Genomic DNA, 24,427 nt, shown 5'->3' on the forward strand with positions numbered 1-24,427 from the left:
GGGCGGCCCAGAAGCTCCTGCTGGACGACGGCCGGAGGCTACTCGCCTTCTAGAAGATGGGCGAGGATGGGCGGGCCGCCCGCCCTCCGCGCCCCGCCCCAGCGCGCCCCGCCCCAGCGCGCCCAACCCGGACGCGGCAGCGGCGCGACGCCTCTGGGCCCCTCCCTGCACGTTCTCCCGTTGCCAAGAGGACGCGCCAAGCTGCCAGGGCCCACCTGCGGCCCCGCCCCTTAGAGAGGAGACACAGGTGAAAAAGAGAAAGGGGGCGGGCCCCTGATCAGCTGTTTTTGCTTCCCTTACTTTAAGTCTGTTTCTAAGCGCATACACTTGCGTGTAGGATCATTATATCTTCTTGCAGAGTTGACCTCTTTATCATTATGTAATTCCCCTCTTTTAAAAATTTATTTTTCCAGTTTTATTGAGAAATAACTGACATACATCCCTGTATAAGTTTAAGGTGTACAGCATGATGGTGTGATTTACATGTATTGTGAAATGATTACCATGATAAGTTTAGTTAACATCCATCCTCTCATACCAATACAATAAAAAAAAATTTTTTTTCTCCTTGTGATGAAAATTCTTAGGATCTACTCTCTTAACAACTTTCCTATAATGCATACAGCAGTGTTAACTAGAGTCATCATGTTGTAGGTTCCATCCCTGGTGCTTATTTATCTTATAACTGGAAGTTTGTATCTTTTGACCACCTTCCTCTAACCGACCCCCTCCCCCCAATCCATATAACCACAAACCTGATTCCTTTTTCTGAGTTTGGTGTTTGTTTAAATTCCACATATCAGTGAGATCATATAGTATTTGTCTTTCTCTGTCTTATTTTGCTTAGCATAATGCCTTCAAGGTCCATCCATGTTGTTGCAAATGATAGGATTTCCTTGTTTTTTAATGGCTGAATAATATTCCATTGTATGCACGTTTATATGCATGTATATACATATATATATATATACACTACAAATTCTTTTATCCATTCACCCATCCATGGACACTTAGGTTGTTTCCATGTCTTCACTACTGAAAATAATGCTGCTAGGAACATCGTGGTGCAGATATCTTTTTGAGTTAGTGTTTTCATTTTCTTTGGATATATTCTCAGAAGTGGAATTGCTGGATTATACGGTAGTTCTATTTTTAATTTTTTGAGGACCCTCCATACTGTTTTCCACAGTGGCTGTACCAATTTACAGTCCCACCAATGGTACCACAGATTCCCTTTTCTCTACATCCAAGCTGGCGTTTATTATCTTGTCTTTTTGATGATGGCCATTCTAATAGGCTTGGGGGGATACTTCATTGTTTAACTGGCATTTCCCTAATGAGGAGTGACGTTGAGTATCTTTTCATGTACTTGTTGGCCATTTATAGATCTTCTTCAGGAAAAATGTCTGTTCAGGTCCTTTGCCCGTTTATTTTTTCTGCTATTGAGTTGTAGGAGTTCTTTATATATTTTGAATATTAACCCCTTGTTAGATATATGGTTTGCAAATACTTGTCCCATTCCATTGGTTGTTTTCTCATTTTGTTGATGGTTTATTTTGCTGTGTAGAAGCTTTTTAGTTTGATGTAGTCCCACTTATCTTTTATTTTGTTGCTTGTGCTTTAGGTGTAATTCCCCTCTTTATCTTTGATAACTTTCATTATTCTCAAATCTTCTCTGTCTGAAATTAATATAGCTACTCCTGCTTTCTTTTGATTAGTGTTGTATCTTTCTTCATTCACATAATTTTAATCTATATGTCTCTTTATATTCAAAGTGAGTTTCTTGTAGGCAAGAAGTGAGTTTCTGGATCTTTTATTTTTTAATCCACTCTGACAATTTCTGTCTTTTAGTTGGTGCATTTAGACCACTGACCTTCAAAGTGATTATTTAGTTGGATTAATAGCTACCATATTTTTACTGTTTTCTATCTGTTGTCCTTGTTCTTTGTTTCTCTTTTTGTCTTCCATTCTTTTTCTACCTTTTGTGGTTTTAATTGAGCATTTTATTTGATTTCACTTTCTCTCTTTTCTTGGCATATCAGTTATAACTTCTTTTATTTTTTTTAGTGCTTGTCCTAGAGTTTGCAATATACATTAACAACAAATCCAAGTCTACTTTCAAATAACACTATACCACTTCACAGGTAATGTGAATACCTTATAATAACTAAATAATCCAAATTCCTCCCTCTCATCCCTTGTATCATTGCTGTCATAACATTTATACACACATATAAGCATACATAGTCAAATATAATGTTGCTATTGTTATTTTGAAGAAACTGTAATCTGTTAGATCAATTAAAAATAAGACAAATGAAAGTTTTAATTTTACCTTCACTTATTCCTTTTCCAATGTTCCTTTCTTTATGTAGGTCCAAATATCTGACCTATAGCATTTTCCTTCTGTCTAAAGAATTTCTTTTTAACATTTCTTGCAACACAGAAGTACTGGCAAAAAATGCCCTCAATTTTTGTCTAAGAAATTTTTCTCCTTCACTTTTGAAGCATTTCACAGGGTACAGAATTCTAGGCTAACGGTTTTTTTTTCTCTCAACACTGTGAATATTTTACTCCACTCTTTTCTTGTTTGCATGGTTTCTGAGAAGCCTAATGTACTTCTTATCTTTGATCCTCCATAGGTAAGGTGTTTTTTCCTCTGGCTTCTTTCTGGATTTTTTCTTCATCTTTGATTTTCTGCAGCTTAAAAGTGATATGCCTATCTATAGTTTTTTGTTGTTGTTGCTGTTTTTTTGGGGGGGGGAGGGCATTTGTCCTGCTTGGTGTTCTCTGAGCTGCTGGGATCTGTGGTTTGGTGTCCAGCATTAATTTGGAGAAATTCTTACTCACTGTCTCAAATATTTATTCCATTCCTTTCTTTTCTCTCTTTCTGGTTTCCCATTACACACATGTTGCAACTTTTGCAGTTGTCCCACAGTCCTTGTATATTCTGTTCTGTTTTTTTCTAGTCTTTGTTCTCTTAGATTTTCAGTTTTGGAGGTTTCTATTGAGATATCCTCAAGCTCAGAGATTCGTTCCTCAGCTATGTCCAGTCTTTTAACAAGACCACCAAACACGTTCTTCATTTCTGTATGGTGCTTGTGGTATCTCTTCTGTATTTTTTGCCTTTTAGTATGTCTTGTAGTTTTTCTTGATAGCCAGGCATGATGTACTGGGTAAAAGGAGCTGCTGTAAACAGGCCTTTAGTAATGTGGTGGTGAGGTGTGGGGGGAGGGGGAGTGTTCTATAGTCCTATGATTAGGTCTTAGTCTTTTAGAGACTAAGTGCCTCTAGACTGCAAACTTAAGTCTTAGTTTTCTGCCCTTTTAGGTGGAACAGAATGTCTAGAGTGGGCTGGAGTTGGGTATTTCCCCCAGGTCAGTTAGGCTCTGGTGATAACCCAGCAGGCTAGGCTCTGGTTAACTAGTTTCCCCTGAAGGCAGGCCTTGTTAAGAAGGACAGAGTGCTCTGGCATATTTCAAAAATTTTTTTCCCCTCCCTTGGAAGCATCAAGGGATTTCTCTCCAATATTTATTATGGGAATCTGGTCAAGGTCCTGGAGGTAAATCTCAAATAATTGGGGGCCCCTCCAATGACTGGGTTCCCCTAGAGTTTTTTAACTTTCAGATTACTCCACTTTGAGCAACCAGCAATTCATCAGTCACCGTTCCGTTTGTTCTACCCTGGGGTCCCCATGGGGAGTTTCCCACTATAAGTCTCTGCTCTGGTAAATTGTTAATCTCTGTATTCTCCTGTTGCTCCCTCCAATGCTGATATTTTAGTCTGTTCAGCTTTTTAACTTGTTAGAATGGAGTGGTGGCTTCCAAGCTTCTTACATGCTGGACTCAAAACTGGAAGTCCTTTTTTTCTTAAAAAAAAAGATCAAGACAGGACACTAAGGTTCGAAGTTGGATTTATATCATGTCTGTAGGTAAACAGAGTTATCACTCCTACAAAATATTTCTAGTAAAGAAAGCTTATCTATATAAAAAAGCTAAATATCAAGAATTTAAAAAACAAATCCCTACGGTGTTCTTCTTTTAGTGCAATAGTTTCTTAAAAAGAAGCCTTTCTGGGGCTTCCCTGGTGGCGCCGTGGTTAAGAATCTGCCTGCCAATGCAGGGGACACAGGTTCGAGGCCTGGTCCGGGAAGATCCCACATGCCACGGAGCAACTAAGCCCGTGCGCCACAACTACTGAGCCTGTGCTCTAGAGCCCGAGAGCCACAACTACTGAAGCCCGCACGCCTAGAGCCCATGCTCCGCAACAAGAGAAGCCACCGCAGTGAGAAGCCCGTGCACCGCAATGAAGAGTAGCCCCTGCTCGCCGCAATTAGAGAAAGCCCACATGCAGCAATGAAGACCCAATGCAGCCAAAAATAAATAAATAAATAAAATAAATTAAAACAAAAAAAAAAGCCTTTCCTAAATCTTTCTGAATGCTGTTAATTTATATTTCTATGTGGGTTTGATAGTGCTTACCTTTCTTATTGCCCTATCCTGATATTTCTTTCCCTACAGTGTTAAACGGATCCACTTAAAGGAAAGACACCTGGATTTTTACTTGAAAAGAGAAAAGTTATTAAAATATTTTAATGTAAATCTCATTTCATTGAGAAACTACAAATGGAATGAATGCTTGCTACTGTTCACTTTAATTTGGTTGATTAAAAATCCAAATCCCAGGAATTCCCTGGTGGCGCAGTGGTTAAGAATCCACCTGCCAATGCAGGGGGCATGGGTTCAAGCCCTGGTCTGGGTAGATCCCACATGCCAGGGAGCAACGAAGCCCATGCACCACAACTACTGAGCCTGCGCTCTAGAGCCTGCAAGCCACAACTACTGAGCCTGCGTGCCACAACTACTGAAGTCCATGCACCTAGAGCCCGTGCTCCACAACGGAAAGTAGCCCCCGCTCACCGCAACTAGAGAAAGCCCGCATGCAGCAACAAAGACCCAACGCAGCCAAAAATAAATAAAAATTAAAAAAAAAATCCAAATCCCTCCAAATACATTGTTTTACCAATATTTTTAAAGTTCAAGATATAAATAGAGATCCTCTTAATCAATTAACATTATCTTATATATGTGTATATGCCGTGCATTGAGAAAATAGGAAATGCCTTATTTTTTATTGGGAAGTGGAAACTTTTGGCTTCCAGCCTGCCACTAAACATTGCCTGGTGACATTCAAATCATGAGCCTCACAGTGGGCCTAGGCCTGATCATTGCATGTCTGCAGCCAGCTGTGCAATCAGGTCTCTGGCATCTTGCATGATGGAGGGTATCTCTGAGCCATTCTCAGTCACCTGGGTTCCGAACAAGAACATCTTCCTGTCATTTCCCACCTCAGATAATGCCAAAGCTTCATGGATATCTGTAATGTGATAGGCTGCTTCAAGATCCTTCACCAAGAATGAAAAAAGAATTGAGAAAAAGTTGGTTATTTTGCAATCTTTTTGGATAGATACATTTATTACTCTCATTTATTGCTCTCAATGACCCCACCTCCATTCTAATATGGAGGATACTGTAATCCCATTACTATGATCTTAATGATTGTTTGAATATAATGATTTTCATTGGAATTATATCAGCATTTATGAGTTATCATCAAAAAAGTATGTTCTGGAATGAAGTTAAGTCAATATAATACCTTAATCAATTTCCTAAACAGTGCAGTCAATCTGCTTCTAATTTTGTTTTTCCATTTTTATCTTTATTTTCCTAAGATTATTTTTAATTTGTCTTTAACAATAGAAATTTGATTCATTAATTGGTTTTTGTCCATATCATATTTTATTGATTTAGCATTTGCCAAATGTGAGTTTTCTTTTGCAACCATTATTTCTACTGAACAAAAAATTTTGGATCAAATTTGGGGGGATGGAGGGAGACAGAGAAGGGATAAGGGAGGAAGTGAATTTAGAAAATGGAGTAGTGGGTAAAGGAGGCTGACGGGGAGGGACAGGTGGAGGGAAAGAGGACAAGATGGAGAAGTAGGGAAGGCTTAAAGGACGGAAACCCACTGGGAGAGGCAGAGAGAGGAGAGATTAAAATGAGGAGACAGAAAGCATGTGTTTATGCTGCATGCCAAGGTCAAAACCTCCTTGAGGTCAAAATGCCAAGGTCAAAACATATTTCTTTGCCTCTCACACATCAAGAATTATTTATGCAAATGACCTCTGACATTCCCTCTCCTAAATACATACACAGATTCAGTTATAGTTTTTAAGTCCTTTGCAAAAGTTTAAGTATTTCCACTCCTAAAATTGCATTTGTATTTGGCTTTTTGTTGTTTCATAGTGTTCTCCCATAGCTTTAGGGCATCATCTGGAAATAGTCCAATATTGTGTCATTTTTTTCTTGTACCAATATGAACCTATCAAATTCCATAACTGGGAGCCTGTGAGACTTTTCCTGATGTGGTATGATTACCTTTCTGGTCCTTCCAATATATTGCCTGTTTGAAACCTGAATTCACTTATTCCTAGAGCCCGCAGTGAATTTTGGAACTGTGTTAATGAATCTAGCAACATGTGGACAATGTCTCAAGTTAAAAAAAAAAAAGTCACTGATGGAATTGGAGAGGAAGAAAATAGGAGAAGGAGGGTGTTGCGTGGGAGGAGGGGCTCCTTGTAATGATAAAAGCACATCAGGGATAAATAACAGGTGCATTCCACACTTACATAACTGTGCCTTAATAGAGATCATCACTCAAAGAGTAAAGATAGTAAGTTGATGTTTTAAAAATACTTATCTAATAACTTGAACCAGTGAGTCATACAAAAGAATAAATTACTTTGGCCAAGGAGTATCAACCAAGATGCATTAAACTTAAACTAGAATATCCAAACCTTTTATTATTAAACCCCAGTAAAAGTTATAAATTTGACACCAAATGGCTCTGTTTATTCAATTTGATGAAGAGATATAAACCGCAAAGGAGAGTATTGCTAAATTTGACTATTAAAAATGAAAACCTGGGACTTCCCTGGTGCACAGTGGTTAAGAATCCGCCTGCCAATGCAGGGGACACAGGTTTGAGTCCTGGTCCAGGAAGATCCCACATGCCACGGAACAACTAAGCCCATGTGCCACAACTACTGAGCCTGCACTCTAGAGCCCGTGAGTCACAACTACTGAGCCCGCGTGCCACAACTACTGAAGCCTGCGTGCCTAGGGCCTGTGCTTCACAACAAGAGAAGCCACCACAATGAGAAGCCCAAGCACCGCAACGAAGAGTAACCCCCACTCATCACAACTAGAGAAAGCCTGCATGCAGCAACGAAGACCCAACACAGCCAAAAATAAAAATAAATAAATTTATTTTTAAAAAATGAAAACCTATGTATTAAAAAGAGAACCATAAACAAAGTAAAATGATAAGCTAATAGATTGCTGGAGAAGATATGTGTAATGCATGTAACAGACAAAAGTTTTTCCAAAGGACAGGAAAGACTTCTACAACTCAAAGGAGAAAAGATAAACACCGTAACAGGAGTTTGGGGAAAGATATTAAAAGATAATTCATAAATGTGGAAATTCATTTCAGAGAATGACACTAATTTGAAACTAATAACCAGTGAACATCTGAAAAAATGTTCAAGCTCACTAGTAATTAAGGAAATGCAAATTATAATAATAAGATAAAATTTCACCCTCATGAGACTGGCAAAAATGAAAGTTTGACAAACCAAATATTGACAAGGATGTAGACCTTTAAACACTGTCATATACTGCCGGTAGGAAAAATAAACTGGTTCAATATCTTTGGAAAGCAACTTGCTAATATCTAGCAAAATTGAATATGTACAAATCCAAAACCCAGCAATTCCTCATGCACTAGAGAAATACTGGTACACATCAACGAGGAGACACATACATGAAGATTCACTGTAGAACTGATTTTAACAATAAAACATTGGAAATGAACCAAATATCCAACAAGAAAATGGTAAAGCCATGGTATATTCATGCAATGGAATACTATACAGCTCACTTAAATGTACCAGGATCCTCTAAACCTTTACAGTTTGTGGTACTTAAGATGCTCATTAAAAAAAAAAATCTCCAGCTTTTCTTTTAGAAATAATCTGCTGGACTAGCAGCTATGCTGGACTTTAATATAGGCTCCTACTTTTACATCATCATCTGTAATTATTTAGTTTACTTCCATAAATATTCACCCATAGAAGTAGTGGAAGAAATGGCAGGTACTGAGCTCTCTTATGACTGGCAACCCTAGCAATTAAGAGAGGGGTTTTAGCATTAAAGGCATACCTCAGAGATATTTCAAATTTGGTTCCAGACTACTGCAATAAAGTGAATACTGCAATAAAGCTAGTCACATGAATTTTTTTGTCTCTCAGTGAGTATAAAAGTTATGTTTACACTACTGTAGCCTAAGTGTGCAATATCATTGTCTAAAAAAAGTACATACCTTAATTTAAAAATACCTTACTGCTAAAAAATGCTAACCATCATCTGAGCCTGCAGCAAGTTGTAATCTTTTTGCAATAGTAACATCAAAGATCACTGATCACAGATCATCATAACAAATATAATAATAATTTTAAAAGTTTGAAATATTGCAAGAATTACCAAAATGCTACACAGAGACACGAAGTGAGAAATGCTTTTGGGAAAATGGTACCTATAGACTTGCTCAATGCAGGGTTGCCAGAAACCTTTGATTTGTAAAAAACACAATATCTGCAAAGTGCAATAAAATGAGGTATGCCTGTACAATGCTATAGATGTCTAATACCGTTTTTAACTTTCTTTATTGTAGTAAAATACACATAAAGAAATTTGCCATATTAACCAATTTTAAGTGTACAGTTCAGTGTACAGTTAAGTACATTCACATTGTTGTACACCATCCATCTCCAGAACTCTTTTCAACTTGTAAAACTGATACTCTGTACCCATTAAACAATAACTTCCTGTTTCTCCCACCCCCAGGCCCTGGCAACCACTCTTCTACTTTTTGTTTCTATGAATTTGACTACTCTAGAGACCTTATAAAAGTGTATTCAGGGACTTCACTGGTGGCGCGGTGGTTAAGAATCCGCCTGCCAATGCAGGGGACATGGGTTCGAGCCCTGGTCTGGGAAGATCCCACATGCCATGGAACAACTAAGCCCATGCACCACAACTACTGAGCCTGTGCTCTAGAACCCGCGAGCCACAACTACTGAGCCTGTGTGCCACAACTACTGAATCCCGCATGCCTAGAGCCTGTGGTCCACAACAAGAGAAGCCACCTCAATGAGAAGACCGCACACCACAATGAAGAGTAGCCCCCACTCGCTGCAACTAAAGAAAGACTGCATGCAGCAACGAAGACCCAATGCAGCCAAAAATAAATAAATAAATAAAAATTTTTTTAAAAGTGTAATCATACAGTATTTGTCCTTTTGTGACTGGCTTATTTCACTTACCATAATGTCTTCAAAGTTCATCTATGTTGTAGCATGTGTCAGAATTTCCTTTTTTAAGGCTGAATAATATCCATTGTATGTATAGATCACATTTTGTTTATCCATTCATCTGTGGATGGACACTTGGGTTGCTTCTACCTTTTGGCTACTGTGAATAATTCTGCTATGAACATGGCTGTGCAAATATCTGTTTGAGTTCCTGCTTTCAATTCTATTGGTTATATACCCAGAAGTGGAATTGCTGGACTATATGAAAACTCTATTTTTAATTTTTTAAGGCACTGCCATACTGTTTTTCACAGTGGCTGCCCTGTTTGACACCCCCACCAACACTGCACAAGGGTTCCAATTTCTTCATGAACGTTTAATATTTTAATGCATGTGTGTGAAATAAATTCAGGTCAGGCTAATTGATCTAAAACTACTTCTTTATACATATTAAACACACAAATATTTTGTAGAAATCAATTCAAAAGTCAATAAGTGTTTACTGAATTAAATTCAACAGGTAGATTGGATCAAGATGGTGGAGTAGAAGGACGTGTGCTCACTCCTTCTTGCAAGAGCACCGGGATCACAACTAATTGCTGAACAGTCATGGACAGGAAGACACTGGAACTCACCAAAAAAGATACCCCACATCTAAAGACAAAGGAGAAGCCGCAATGAGATGGTAGGAGGGGCGCAATCACAATAAAATCAAATCCCATAACCGCTGGGTGGGTGACTCACAAACTAGAGAACATGTATACCACAGAAGTCCACCCACTGGAGTGAAGGTTCTGAGCCCCACGTCAGGCTTCCCAACCTGGAGGTCTGGCAACAGCAGGAGGAATTCCTAGAGAATCAGACTTTGAAGGCTAGTGGGATTTGATTGCAGGACTTTGACAGGACTGGGGGGAAACAGAGACTCCACTCTTGGAGGGCACACTCAAAGTAGTGTGCACATCAGGACCCACAGGAAGGAGCAGTGACCCCACAGGAGACTGAACCAGACCTACCTGCTAGTGTTGGAGGGTCTGTGGCAGAAGCGGGGGGTGGCTGTGGCTCACCATGGGGACAAGGACACTGGTAGCAGAAGTTCTGGGAAGTACTCCTTGGTGTGAGTCCTCCCAGAGTCCACCATTAGCCCCACCAAAGAGGCTGGGTAGGCTCCAGTGTTGGGTTGCCTCAGGCCAAAGAACCAACAGGGAGGGAACCCATCCCCACCCATCAGCAGACAAACGGATTAAAGTTTTACTGAGCTCTGCCCACCAGAGCAACACCCAACTCTACCCACCACCAGTCCCTCCCATCAGGAAGCTTGCACAAACCTCTTAGATAGCCTCATCCATCAGAGGACAGACAGCAGAAGCAAGAATAACTACAATTCTGCAGCCTGTGGAATGAAACCACATTCACAGAAAGATAGACAAAATGAAAAGGCAAAGGACTATGTCCCAGATGAAGGAACAAGATAAAACCCCAGAAAAACAACTAAAGGAAATGGAGATAGGCAACCTTCCAGAAAAAGAATTGAGAATAATGATAGTGAAGATGATCCAGGACCTTGGAAAAACAATGGAGGCAAGGATCAAGAAGATGCAAGAAATGTTTAACAAAGACCTAGAAGAATTAAAGAGCAAACACCTAGAAGAATTAAAGAACAAACAAACAGAGATGAACAATACAATAACTGAAATGAAAAATACACTAGAAGGAATCAATAGCAGCATAACTAAAGCAGAAGAATGGATAAGTGACCTGGAAGACAGAATGGTGGAATTCACTGCTGTGGAACAGAACAAAGAAAAAAGAATGAAAAGAAATGAAGACAGCCTAAGAGACCTCTGGGACAACATTAAATGCAACAACATTCGCATTATAGGGGTCCCAGAAGGAGAAGAGAGAGAGAAAGGACCTGAGAAAATATTTGAAGAGATTATAGTCAAAAACTTCCCTAACACGGGAAAGGAAATAGCCACCCAAGTCCAGGAAGTGCAGAGAGTCCCATGCAGGAAAAACCCAAGGAGAAACATGCTGAGACACATAGTAATCAAACTGACAAAAATTAAAGACAAAGAAAAATTATTGAAAGCAACAAGGGAAAAACGACAAAGAACATACAAGGGAACTCCCATAACGTTAACAGCTGATTTCTCAGAAGAAACTCTACAAGCCAGAAGGGAGTGGCATGACATATTTAAAGTGATGAAAGGGAAGAACCTACAACCAAGATTACTCTACCCGGCAAGGATCTCATTCAGATTCAAGGGAGAAATCAAAAGCTTTACAGACAAGCAAAAGCTAAGAGAATTCAGCACCACCAAACCAGCTCTACAACAAATGCTAAAGGAACTTCTCTAGGCAGGAAACAAAAGAGGAGAAAAGGACTTACAAAAACAAACCCATAACAATAAAGAAAATGGTAATAGGAACATACATATCGATAATTACCTTAAATGTGAATGGATTAAATGCTCCAACCAATAGACACAGGCTCTCTGAATGGATACAAAAACAAGACACATATACGCTGTCTACAAGAGACCCACTTCAGACCTAGGGACACATACAGACTGAAAGTGAGAGGATGGAAAAAGATTTTCCATGCAAATGGAAATCAAAAGAAAGCTGAAGTAGCAATACTCATATCAGATAAAATAGACTTTAAAATAAAGAATGTTACAAGAGACAAGGAAGGACACTACATAATGATCAAGGGATCAACCCAAGAAGAAGATAGAACAATTATAAATATATATGCACCCAACATAGGAGCACCTCAATACATAAGGCAACTGCTAACAGCCATAAAAGAGGAAATCGACAGTAACACAATAATAGTGGCAGACATTAACACCTCACTTACACCATAGGACAGATTATCCAGACAGAAAATTAATAAGGAAACACAAGCTTTAAATGACACAATAGACCAGGTAGATTTAATTGATATTTATAGGACATTCCATCCAAAAACAGCAGATTACACTTTCTGCTCAAGTGTGCACGGAACATTCTCCAGGATAGATCACATCTTGGGTCACAAATCAAGCCTCGGTAAATTTAAGAAAACTGAAATCATATCAAGCATCTTTTCTGACCACAAAGGTAAGAGATTAGAAATCAATTACAGGGAAAAAAACGTAAAAAACACAAACACATGGAGGCAAACAATACATTACTAAATAACCAAGAGATCACTGAAGAAACCAAAAGAGGAAACCAAAAAAACCTAGAGACAAATGACAGTGAAAACACGACGATCCAAAACCTACGGAATGCAGCAAAAGCAGTCCTAAGAGGGAAGTTTATAGCAATACAATCCTACCTCAAGAAATAAGAAAAATCTCAGATAAACAATCTAACCTTACACCTAAAGGAACTAGAGAAAGAAGAACAAACAAAACCCAAAGTTAGCAGAAGGAAAGAAATCATAAAGATCAGAGCAGAAATAAATGAAATAGAAACAAAGAAAACAGTAGCAAAGATCAAGAAAACTAAAAGCTGGTTCTTTGAGAAGATAAACAAAATTGATAAACCTTTAGCTAGACTCATCAAGAAAAAGAGGGAGAGGACTCAAATCAATAAAATTAAAAATGAAAAAGAAGTTACAATGGACACTGCAGAAATACAAAGCATCATAAGAGACTACTACAAGCAACTCTATTGCCAATAAAATGGATAACCTGGAAGAAATGGACAAATTCTTAGAAAGGTATAACCTTCCAAGACTGAACCAGGAAGAAATAGAAAATATGAACAGACCAATCACAAGTAATGAAATTGAAACTGTGATTTAAAATCTTCCAACAAACAAAAGTCCAGGACCAGAAGGCTTCACAGGTGAATTCTATCAAACTAACACCCATCCTTCTCAAACTCTTCCAAAAACTGCAGAGGAAGGAACACTCCCAAACTCATTCTACGAGCCCACCATAAGCCTGATACCAAAACCAGACAGAGATACTACAAGAAAAGAAAATTACAGACCAATATCACTGATGCAAAAAACAGAATATGGATGCAAAAATCCTCAACAAAACACTAGCAAACAGAATCCAACAACACATTAAAAGGATCATACACCATGATCAAGTGGGATTTATCCCAGGGATGCAAGGATTCTTCAATATACGCAAATCAATCAATGTGATACACCATATTAACGAACTGAAGAATAAAAACCATATGATCAGGCTTCCCTGGTGGCGCAGTGGATAGGACTCTGTGCTCCCAGTGCAGGGGGCCTGAGTTCTATCCCTGGTCAGGGAACTAGAGCCCACATGCATGCCACAACTGAGAGGTTCCATGCCGCAACTAAGGGGCCGGTGAGCCACAGCTAAGGAGCCTGCCTGCTGCAACTAAGACCCAGCGCAACCAAATAAATAAATAAATAAGTATCAAAAAAAAAAAAAAGAGAGTGGGAATGATTAAAAAAAAAACAAAAAACCATATGATCATCCCAATAGATGCAGAAAAGGCTTTTGACAAAATTCAACACCCATTTATGACTAAAAACTCTCCAGAAAGTGGGCATTGAGGGAACCTACCTCAACATAATAAAGGCCATATACGACAAACCCACAGCAAACATCATTCTCAATGGTGAAAAACTGAAAGCATTTCCTGTAAGATCAGGAACAAGACAAGGATGTCCACTCTCACCACTATTATTCAACATAGTTTTGGAAGTCCTAGCCACAGCAGTCAGAGAGGAAAAAGAAATACAAGGAATACAAATTGGAAAAGAAGAAGTAAAACTGTCCCTGTTTGCAGATGACATGATACTATAGATAGAGAATCCTAAAGATGCCACCAGAAAACTACTAGAGCTAATCAATGAATTTGGTAAAGCAGCAGGATACAAAAGTAATGCACAGAAATTTCTTGCATTCCTATACAATAACAATGAAAGATCAGAAAGAGAAATTAAGGAAATAATCCCATTCACCATTGCAACAAAAAGAACAGAATACCTAGGAACAAACCTACCTAAGGAGACAAAAGATCTGTACACAGAACACTATAAGACACTGATGAAAGAAATCAAAGATGACACAAACAGATGGAGAGATATACCATGTTCTTGGATTGGAAGAACCAATATTGTGAAAATGACTATAGTACACAAAGCAATCTACAGATTCAATGCAATCCCTATCAAATTACCAGTGGCATTTTTTTACAGAACTATAACAAAAAATCTTAAAATCTGTATGGAGACACAAAAGACCCCGAATAGCTAAAGCAGTCTTGAGGGAAAAAAACGGAGCTGGAGGAATCAGACTCCCTGACTTCAGACTATACTACAAAGCTACAGTAATCAAGATAATATGGTACTGGCACAAAAACAGAAATATAGATCAATGGAACAGGATAGAAAGCCCAGAGATAAACCCATGCACCTATGGTCAACTAATCTATGACAAAGGAGGCAAGGATATACAATGGAGAAAAGACAGTGTCTTCAATAAGTGGTACTAGGAATACTGGACAGCTACATGTAAAAGAATGAAATTAGATCACTCCCTAACACCACACACAAAAATAAACTCAAAAAGGATTAAAGACCTAAATGTAAGACTGGACACTATAAAACTATTAGAGGAAAACATAGGAAGAACACTCTTTGACATAAATCACAGCAAGATCTTTTTTGATCCCCCTCCTAGAGTAATGGAAATAAAAACAAAAATAAACAAATGGGACCTAATGAAACTTAAAAGCTTTTGCACAGCAAAGGAAACTATAAACAAAACGAAAAGACAACCCTCAGAACGGGAGAAAATATTTGTAAACAAATCAACGGACAAAGGATTAATCTCCAAAATATATAAACAGCTCAAGCAGCTCAGTATTAAAAAACAAACAACCCAATCCAAAAATGGGCAGAAGACCTAAATAGACATCTCTCCAAAGAAGACATACAGATGGCCAAGAGGCACATGAAAAGCTGCTCAACATCACTAATTATTAGAGAAATGCAAATCAAAACTACAATGAGGTATCACCTCACTCCTGTTAGAATGGGCATCATCAGAAAATCTACAAACAACAAATGCTGGAGAGGGTGTGGAGAAAAGGGAAACCTCTTGCACTGTTGGTGGGAACGTAAGTTGATACAGCCACTGTGGAGAACAATATGGAGGTTCCTTAAAAAACTAAAAATAGAATTACCATATGACCCAGCAATCCCACTACTGGGCATATACCCAGAGAAAACCGTAATTCAAAAAGACACATGCACCCGAATGTTCATTGCAGCACTATTTACAATAGCCAGGTCATGGAAGCAACCTAAATGCCCATCAACAGACGAATGGATAAAGAAGTTGTGGTACATATATACAATGGAATATTACTCAGCCATAAAAAGGAACGAAATTGAGTCATTTGTTGAGACGTGGATGGACCTAGAGACTGTCATACAGAGTGAAGTAAGTCAGAAAGAGAAAAACAAATATCATATATTAATGCATATATGTGGAACCTAGAAAAATGGTACAGATGAACCGGTTTGCAGGGCAGAAATAGAGACACAGGTGTAGAGAACAAACATGTGGACACCAAGGCGGGAAAGTTGGGGGGGGTGGTGGGATGAATTGGGAGATCGGGATTGACATATATACACTAATATGTATAAAACAGATAACTAATAAGAACCTGCTCTGTAAAAAATAAATAAATAGAATTAAATTAAAAAAAAAATAAATTCAACAGGTATTTGTTGAATTCCTACTATGTACAAGGCATTATGCTAGGTTTTACAAGGGACACAAAGGTGAATGATAGTCTCTGTTCTCAAGGAATTTACTGCTGCCCCTTGGTATCTGAGGGGGATTGGTTGCAAGACCCCAGCAGACACCAAAATCTGAGGATGCTCAAGCCCCTTACATAAAATGGCATAGTATTTGCAAATAACTTATGCACATCCTCCCATATACTTTAAATCATCTCTAGATTACTTATAATACCTAATACAATGTAAATAGTTGACTGTGTGTGGCAAATACAAGTTTTACTTTCTGGAACTTTCCAGAATCTTTTTTTTCCTGATCCACAGGTGGTTGAATCCACAGATATGGAGGGCTGACTGTATAATCCAATAGATCTAATAGTATAAATTGAACTGAACATACAACATATTATTGAATATCTTGCTATTAAAAGTAGACATTTCTGCTTCTTGTATTAATAATAAAACTACTGAGTACAATTTATATTTGCACAAATTTTTACCTGTTTGTTTGCAAACACAACCAGAGGAAGGATTGGATTTGTCCCAATTAGTTGATGAAGGTGCTTCTTGGCTTCAGGTAATCTGTTGTGATCTGCTGAATCCACCACAAAGATTAGCAGCAATCCCTTGGACAGGTACATTTCCCAACAAGAACGGAAAGGTTCGCTGCCACCAACTACAAAGAACAGTAGAGAAGGAAGACACACACACAAACCTCAGAAGAGTCCACTGAGGGGGGCAGGAAAGACACATTTTGATAATTTCTGGACACTGGATACGTATTCTGATAAAAGACCTCTGTGAGACTCTACCCAATTCTTCAAACAACTTGAGCGATGTTACTGGGGAAATGATTGGTGGGAATATTTACCCTCCACAAGCGGGTCACTCATTCTGGAACACAAAGGACCAGCATAAAGATCTTAAATTTGTACTACAGTGGATGCCTCCTGATCTGTTATACACAGCAGCCACGACGGCCAATGCCTGTCTGTCAGGTACAGCTCAGCGAATGGGAGTAGGATACTAAAATAATTCAGGGTGGTGGGTTAAAACACATATTTCTCTAAAATGAGTTTTAAATGGACTGATTTAAATGTCATAGGCTAGCCTCACTTGCACAACTTTTTTCCTTTGTCAAAATCCCAGAACTAATTTCCTCTCTTAATCTTGCACTAAGAGTTAATATGATCCTGTGGGCATTCAGGAATACTTGCCTCAGAAAAAATTCCTTTGGGTTATTTCACCCTGCTGATTCTTCCCAGAAGAAACTTTTTGGAATGATAATAATACATACACAATGAATTCAGTTTTTATTTTTCTCCTGGGACAGAATATGACAAACAATGGTCCACAGCCTAAATCTGGCTCACTGCCTATTTTTGTACAGCCCACGAACAAAAAATGGATTCTACCTTTTTAAATGTTTGGGGAAAAAAAGAATATCATTTTGTAACACATGAACATTATATCACTTTTGGATTTCAGTACAAATAAAGTTGTATGAGAACACAGGCACCTAGATTTGTGCACATATGGTCTCTGGCTGCTTTCGCAGTACAACTGCAGGGTTGAGTAGCTGCACAGAGCCCGTGCGGCCACAAAGTCTACATTAGCTATTCTCGAGCCCTCTGCAGAAAAAGTGTGCAGACTCCTGTTGTAGGGACTTAACAATATCATTTAAAAAACTAATAGGAAAGGGTATTGATTTGTCTTTGCTTTGTTTTCTTTTGTATGGAGAGCCAGGCTAGTCATTCTTTGAAGTATTTTGTGTTTTTAATTTTTTTAAAGAATGTGTATAATCCAAGTAATTCATATGGTTTTAACACATGTAGCTTAAAGATGAATGAACATGTCGTTCTCCATGTTTTTGGCAACACCATGACATTTCACCTACATAGGGATTGCTATCTTTTAGTTATTAACTTCCAACTTAACAGCAGTGTAGTTGAGAACAGTTTGTATGATGCATCCTCTTTGAAAACTTTGTTAAGACTTGCTGTATGGCCCAGTAAGTGGTTATTGTTGGTAACTGTTCTGTGACTGTTTGAGAAGAACGTGAATTTTAACTTTTGTGTGTGGCTAAAATTGTCTAATTGGACAATTTTATATTATTCACTAGATCAAACTTGTTGACTGTGTTCAAATTTTATATATCTCTGCAGATTTTTTTCCTCCTTGATCTTATTAATAATTGACAAAGATGTGTTGAAACCCCTCACTCCAATGGCAGATCTGTCCATTTTTCCCCTTAACTGGAGTTTTCTTTTTTCTTCCTATCTCCCGTTCTTTTTTTCCTTCCCTTTCCTTTCCTTCCCTTTTTTCTTTTCACTTTTTATACTTTGAGACTTTTGCTAGCCATCCATTTCATTAAAAATATATTTCTTCCATAGCTTCTGGGGAAATTGAAAACTCTATTCTTAATAATGCTTTTATCATAAAGATTTGCCTGCAGGTTTACCAATTTCTCTGCACACCATTTTCTCTTCGCAACTGAATGAAAGCAAAAATTCACAGCATTTTACTTGCAGACTGGAGGTGGGGTACAGAAGGGGGTACAGAAAACTCCCAGTTTTCTGGCTTGAGCATATTGATGGGTGAGGAGACATTTACTGACCAGCTGGATTACAAGGGAAAGGAACAGATACGGAGATATATCAAACATTTTGTCTTGACGATATTAGGCTTGAGAGGCCAATCAGACAGCCAGGTAGAGTTGTCAGGCAACATTTGGATATGTTTGGCTGGAGAGATAAATTTGGGAGTCATTAGCATATAGATAGTATTTAATGTCAAGAGGAAAGATGAAATCATCCTAGGAGAGAGTGTAAAGAGGAGACAAGAGGATCGGATGCAACTTTGGGGTAAAGCAATATTTTGAGAGGTGGTGACTCCAGAACTGCCAGAGGAGAGGTTTCTGGGTTGCCATCTGGTTACAAGAGGTTTGGAGCTTTTTGCATTTGCAGAGAAGGAAACACAGTGTATTTACTTAGATTGCATTTATATTTGGGGTAGTAAGGGAGGAGGGAGGCTGTTATAGGACAGGTGCGAAAGCCTTCGTCTCAACTCCCCTTTATCACCACCACTGCAAAAAGAAGAAAATAAAAAGAACAGAAAGTGATCCCCACACTGTACCCAAGCACTAAACTACACATGCATTCTGAAAGTCTAGGAAAATCTGACCCAATGTTTCATTTCACAAGGACCCAATGCTGATAACATTAAATCTGGCTTAAGGTATAACGATAATGTGGCTATAGGCTATCGGTTATCCCCAGAACTACTGAGAAAGACAGCTTACTCTCCAGGAACTCCAACTGGCTGTCTTCAGTGCTGATGCACACTGCATGGAAACCTTGGGTTGGTGCCACGCTGTGCTGGACTCTGTTTAAAGCTAGAGAGTGGAGAACACTGGTCTTTCCTGCTCCATCCAGGCCCAGCACTAGGATCTGTTTATTTTTCTCCTGCGAAACAAAAGATCAGTCAATAAAGCTATGCTATCAGGGCCTGGTTTTCCTGGCTCCTGGCAGTGTGCCTGCCAATAATATTGTGGAATTGTAAACCAGAACAAAACTTCGCAAAAAATTTAATAGCACAAACTGTACCAGTCAGTTTGTATTTTATATAATCAGCCATCAGTTATGTGATATTAATTGCATACCCCCTCTCCATCCCCCAACTCCTGGTCAATCTATCAAATAAATACTTTATATATATATATATCAGGATTTATGGGAGGTGCCATTATTTTCAGGGCCAATTTTCAGACTTCACTTTGCTTCCTGAGTTCACGTCTATTGGAGACTGCAACAGAATTCAATTTGTTGTATGGGGTCTTGGGGCCTACTTGTTCCATGTATTGACTTTGCCACTGAGCATGTAAGCATCTAAGTTCTCATATTATTAATCTGTCTTGTCTTCCCAGTTGAATCACTAGATTAAAAGCTCTTAGGGCAAGGTTACCCTCATAAATGAAAAGGCGAAGATTATAGAAACTGTTAAACCAGTTCCAATCATAATTGAGTATTTAAAAATCTGATGCTAAAACCTGATGAACTAGATGTAAACTTTAGGAAGAAGCATTCAACCAACAAGTAAAATTTTATGACAAGTGATTGAGCGGCAAGAGGGCAGGCTGGTATGAAGACAGAAATAGAAATTTCAGAGTGCTCAGAAAGGTGACTTTTAGGGTACAAACTTTAATGTAAACAGTAATAAATGAGCAACAATCCAGCCAGAGTACTCACAGGAATTCTATTTCTCAAACAGCCTACTAAAGAGATTTCTCATGTATAAAAAACACTAGCAAATGTCTTCAGTGGCATTCGTTTAAAAATAATAATCTTATACATTTCTGCTTGAACACTAAATGTTGACATTAGACTCAGACTGGATTTCTGTTTAAAAAAAAAAAGTTCCTAAACAGCACTAAATGTCTATCCCACCTCCCACCTCTTTTTTTTTTTTTTTTTTTTAATATATAAGATCTGTGTAAAAGTAAGATGTTTTAAGGTCTGGTCTAATAGGGTCTTGTGTACAGGGCAGCATTTAAGAAACCTGTCTAGTGAATAACAGAATGTTTGTTTTTGGAGTGAATTTTTTTTTGTTTGTTTTTGGTTTTTTTTGGAGTGAATTCTTGATGGCTCTTAAAGCAAAAGGTATTTCCATAGGTGCTTCCTCTCTCCATCCCCACTTCCTCCCCGTTCCCTCTTACCTACACCTAAATGTCATAGTGTCATTCTGAGAGAGTGATGGTAAGGAAGAGGGACTTGATGCATGAAGGGGATGCTTTAAAGCAATGATGCCACCAAGAACTGGCTGCAAGATGTGGATTGTGTCCCCCTCATTATCTCCACCAATAGCTCTACTCAGGCTATCCCAACATATTTCATCAGTTCCAAGATGCTGTGTGTTTTTTTGTTTTGTTTTTTCACATTTTAACATCTCTGAAATGAGGACTTTACAATCTGTGGGATGTCATATTTTGGTTGGCAGCATTTTTTTTCTTTGTTTGTGGTACCTAAAATAATGGCACCTTAGATCCTATGAAATTTTGTGAATAAAAACAGTTCCCTACTCCCTTTCCAACCATATCGCTGCTCCTAAACCCCTAGGCATTCTGCAGTCACTGATGCTTTACATTTTGCTTATTTTTTAGTCTAAAATACAAGCCTCCTCATGTTTATAATCTCTTAAGAAAAGCTGGGGTTACTGTAAACCAGGAGTTCAGACCCAAAATGTGATTCTCAACACCACTGTTCCTTGCAAAAGTTATTCATTTAACTATATGTGAACCTATGTAGTCTGTGTTTTACCAGAGATCAAATCTCCATTAATAATTCATTGTTTAGAACCAGAAAGCAGCTCTGGGCTCAGGAACTCCAGGAGCACAGAGCCCAGTGAGCTGATCCATATAATGCCTGTTTTTCCTTCTTCCCCCTCAATTTTTAAATCGTGGTAAAATACACAACATAAAGTTTACCATCATAACCATTTTTAAACATACGGTGATATTAAATCCATTCATAATATTGTGCAACCATCACCACTATCCATCTCCAAACCTGTTCATCTTGTAAGACTGAAACTGTACTCATTAAACTCTAACTCCGCACTCCCCCTTCCCCCAGGCCCCACCATTCTATTCTCTGATTTTGACTACTCTAGGTACATCATATACGTGGAATCATAGGTATTTGTCCTTTTGTGACTGCAATGTCTGGTTTCTGAGACCTCTCAGTTACACCTTTGTGCCCGTCCCTTCTGGGCGCTGGTGGTCTGAAAACAATGGAAGTAGTAACCTCAGCGCCCACAGAAAATGTCCAGAGGGACCCAAAACACATCCTGCACAAATTCAGGAACCCTGCACCTTCCCACATGGAACTTAGGAAACAGAAAAGACTGGGAGAGAGAGCGCATGTGTGGTGAGGGTTTGGGGCAGGTTTCAGTGTCGTGGGCGGACTGGGAGCTAGCGTTGGGCGTCAGACAGAGATGGGGCTGGAAAGAGGGCTGTTCCCCGCGCTCCCGTGAACTCGACTAAGGCTTCCTCTTCAACACTAGACCTGACGAGACCTGACCTTCCTCAACACTAGACCTAGACCTTGGACGCAGGGTCGGGGTTAGGGGTGAGAGCGGGCAAGGGGCTGGGGAGATGGCGTTCGCAGCTTGGCACACCCGTTCCATCCGCGGGTGTAAAGCCCGCACACGAGACCGGACTCCCACCGGCGCGAGAGCCGGCGCTCCGGCCAGAACGCCGACAACGGCCTTGGGTGAGGGTCTGAGGCACCCTTCTCTTACCAGCAGCTCCAGCGGGGGCTTTGCCAACGTGCTGTTGTCCTCCTCTTTCTCTTCTTTTTCCGTAAATTGTTCCTTCCCTTTCTCCGTCTCCCACCCTTTCCTCTTTTCCTCTTTACTCTTACTTTTCTCCTCCCTCCCCCTCTCCTTTTCTTTTTCCTTAATTTTCTCCTTCTCCACCTCCTTCTTTTTATCTTTCTCCTCCTTTCCTTTTCCCCGAATTTTCTCTTTCTCCGGCTCCTTTCCCTTCTCTCTCTTCACTTTCCCCCTCTCCATCCCCACCACCCTTGTTTCCGTCCCTCCTCCCACGCGCCCGCGCGCGCTGGAGCTGCGGTGCGGGGTCCCGGCAGGAGTGGCCCCTGCGGGGGACGCAGGGAGGAGACGCAGGTCCACGCAGCGTACAGCGCCCCCGCGGTCACCGCGCTGGCCCGAGGGGCGACGGCTGCAGTCCGGCATCTCGCGCTCGCTCGCAGGGGGATGCACGCTGCAGATTCGCCGAAGCCTGGGGTGGTAGGCGAATTGGAGAGGGTAAGGCGCGGGTAGCTAGAGAAAGGGTCAAGCCCAGGCGAGGGGGTCTGGGAGGCCCGGCCGCGGGAGCTCGGAAAGACCGGTCAAACAGGAAAAGCGTCCCCAGGTGCCACTTCCTCGGGAGCGCGCGCTACAGCGAGATCCCTTCGGGCTGGGCAGGGTGTCTCAGAAAGGCCTTTTGAGACGCCCAGATCTTAGCCTCTCACCTCTCCCGCCTCCTCCCCGAGCCCGCCCAGCCCTCGTGTCTCCGACCCGAACGCTTGAGGCGCCCCAGAGGATGCCCCGCCTTCCCCTCGTCAGTAGTCACAAGCCTGGAGAGTGAAGTTAGGGATCTCTCCGCCCTCCGTCCTGTTTAAGTCCACCAGCAGCGTCTAGAGACGCTATCCAAGATGCTTAAGGAAAAACAGAGGAATGTGAATGGTTCCCTTATTTTAAATTTGTTACATTTCGCTTAAAAAAAAATTTCTCTGGAGATTAGTCTGCCAGGATCACAGATACTGGTAATAGCGGGTATTAAAACCACAACTAAACAAAATAGTCTAGTCGCTCCCAATGATCTAATATGTAACAAGTTGGGTACCCACGGGGCTTTGCAAAGGTGGTGTAACGTTGCTTACACTGCTTGAGAAGTATATGGATGGTTCTTTTTTATTATTTTGTTAAATTGGACCCTTTAGTTTACAATCTAACAAAATTATCTTAATGCAATAAACTGACTTACCTTCATCAGATCTACATTTCAAACAGGCTTAAAGGAAACAACGAATGAACTGCAGGTTTCAGAAAGCCTCAGTGATGCAACAGTTTTTAAGTAGTTCTTAAGGTTAGCAGTTTCCAAGCAGTCTTGAAAATGCTATGCATAAAAACTGAAAAAATGTTTACTCCTCAATTTGTTTATATACAGATATCAACATGATGAATTTTCAGTCAAGTTAAAACTGGGTTCTCTCAATCCCATTAGTTTAGTTTTCCCGTTTTAGGGGGAGAGGCAGGGGATAATTTTAGATACTCAGCTTAAAAAATTCTTAGATATACTAACAGAAGTCCTCTGTAAAATGCCAACACCCCAGAACACCTTAATCCATACTCACTGCTAGATTATTTTATTTTAAAATGTGCTACAGTGAATGGATATATCCATATTGGTTTTTATAAATGCACACACACACAGACACACACACACACATATATATATATATATATATATATATATACACACACACACACACAAAGTATATAGGTCATTGGTTAAAGACCTGTCCAAAAGAAGAAATAATTACTAGAAAGTTAATGTAGGTGTTTACACTTCATTTGACAATTACAATTTATTTGAACTGAGGTTTCAGTTGCTTAGTAATGACTGATAATAACGACTGGCAATTACAATGACTTAAATAGAGAACTATAAATTTCTCTGTGTGCCTTGGGTCAAAATT

The 24,427-nt window shown here is 39.6% G+C and overlaps 1 protein-coding gene across 1 annotated transcript; it reads right to left on the reverse strand.

The window, feature by feature from the left end:
* Positions 1-5,103: 5,103 nt before the first annotated feature.
* On the reverse strand, positions 5,104-23,217 carry ARL9 (ADP ribosylation factor like GTPase 9). Its single transcript, XM_028165536.2, has 4 exons — positions 22,467-23,217; positions 19,471-19,633; positions 16,670-16,845; positions 5,104-5,404 (listed from the first exon to the last, which is right to left on the reverse strand). The coding sequence occupies exons 1-4, from the start codon at positions 22,917-22,919 to the stop codon at positions 5,225-5,227; spliced, it is 972 nt and encodes a 323-aa protein (XP_028021337.2). The 5' UTR covers positions 22,920-23,217; the 3' UTR covers positions 5,104-5,224.
* Between the last annotated feature and the right edge of the window lie 1,210 nt (positions 23,218-24,427).

Source organism: Balaenoptera acutorostrata, chromosome 5 (assembly GCF_949987535.1).
Source record: "Balaenoptera acutorostrata chromosome 5, mBalAcu1.1, whole genome shotgun sequence".
In the NCBI taxonomy this organism is placed as follows: Eukaryota; Metazoa; Chordata; class Mammalia; order Artiodactyla; family Balaenopteridae; genus Balaenoptera; species Balaenoptera acutorostrata.

What these genes read in the sequence shown, in the direction of transcription:
- ARL9 (XM_028165536.2), bottom strand. Translation starts at nt 22,919, where the DNA reads ATGCCGGACTGCAGCCGTCGCCCCTCGGGCCAGCGCGGTGACCGCGGG. An exon ending in AGCCCCCGCTGGAGCTGCTG is followed by an intron (nt 19,634 to 22,466) that starts GTAAGAGAAGGG and finishes TTTGTTTCGCAG; the next exon opens with GAGAAAAATAAACAGATCCT. An exon ending in TTGTGTTTGCAAACAAACAG is followed by an intron (nt 5,405 to 16,669) that starts GTAAAAATTTGT and finishes TTCTTGGTGAAG; the next exon opens with GATCTTGAAGCAGCCTATCA.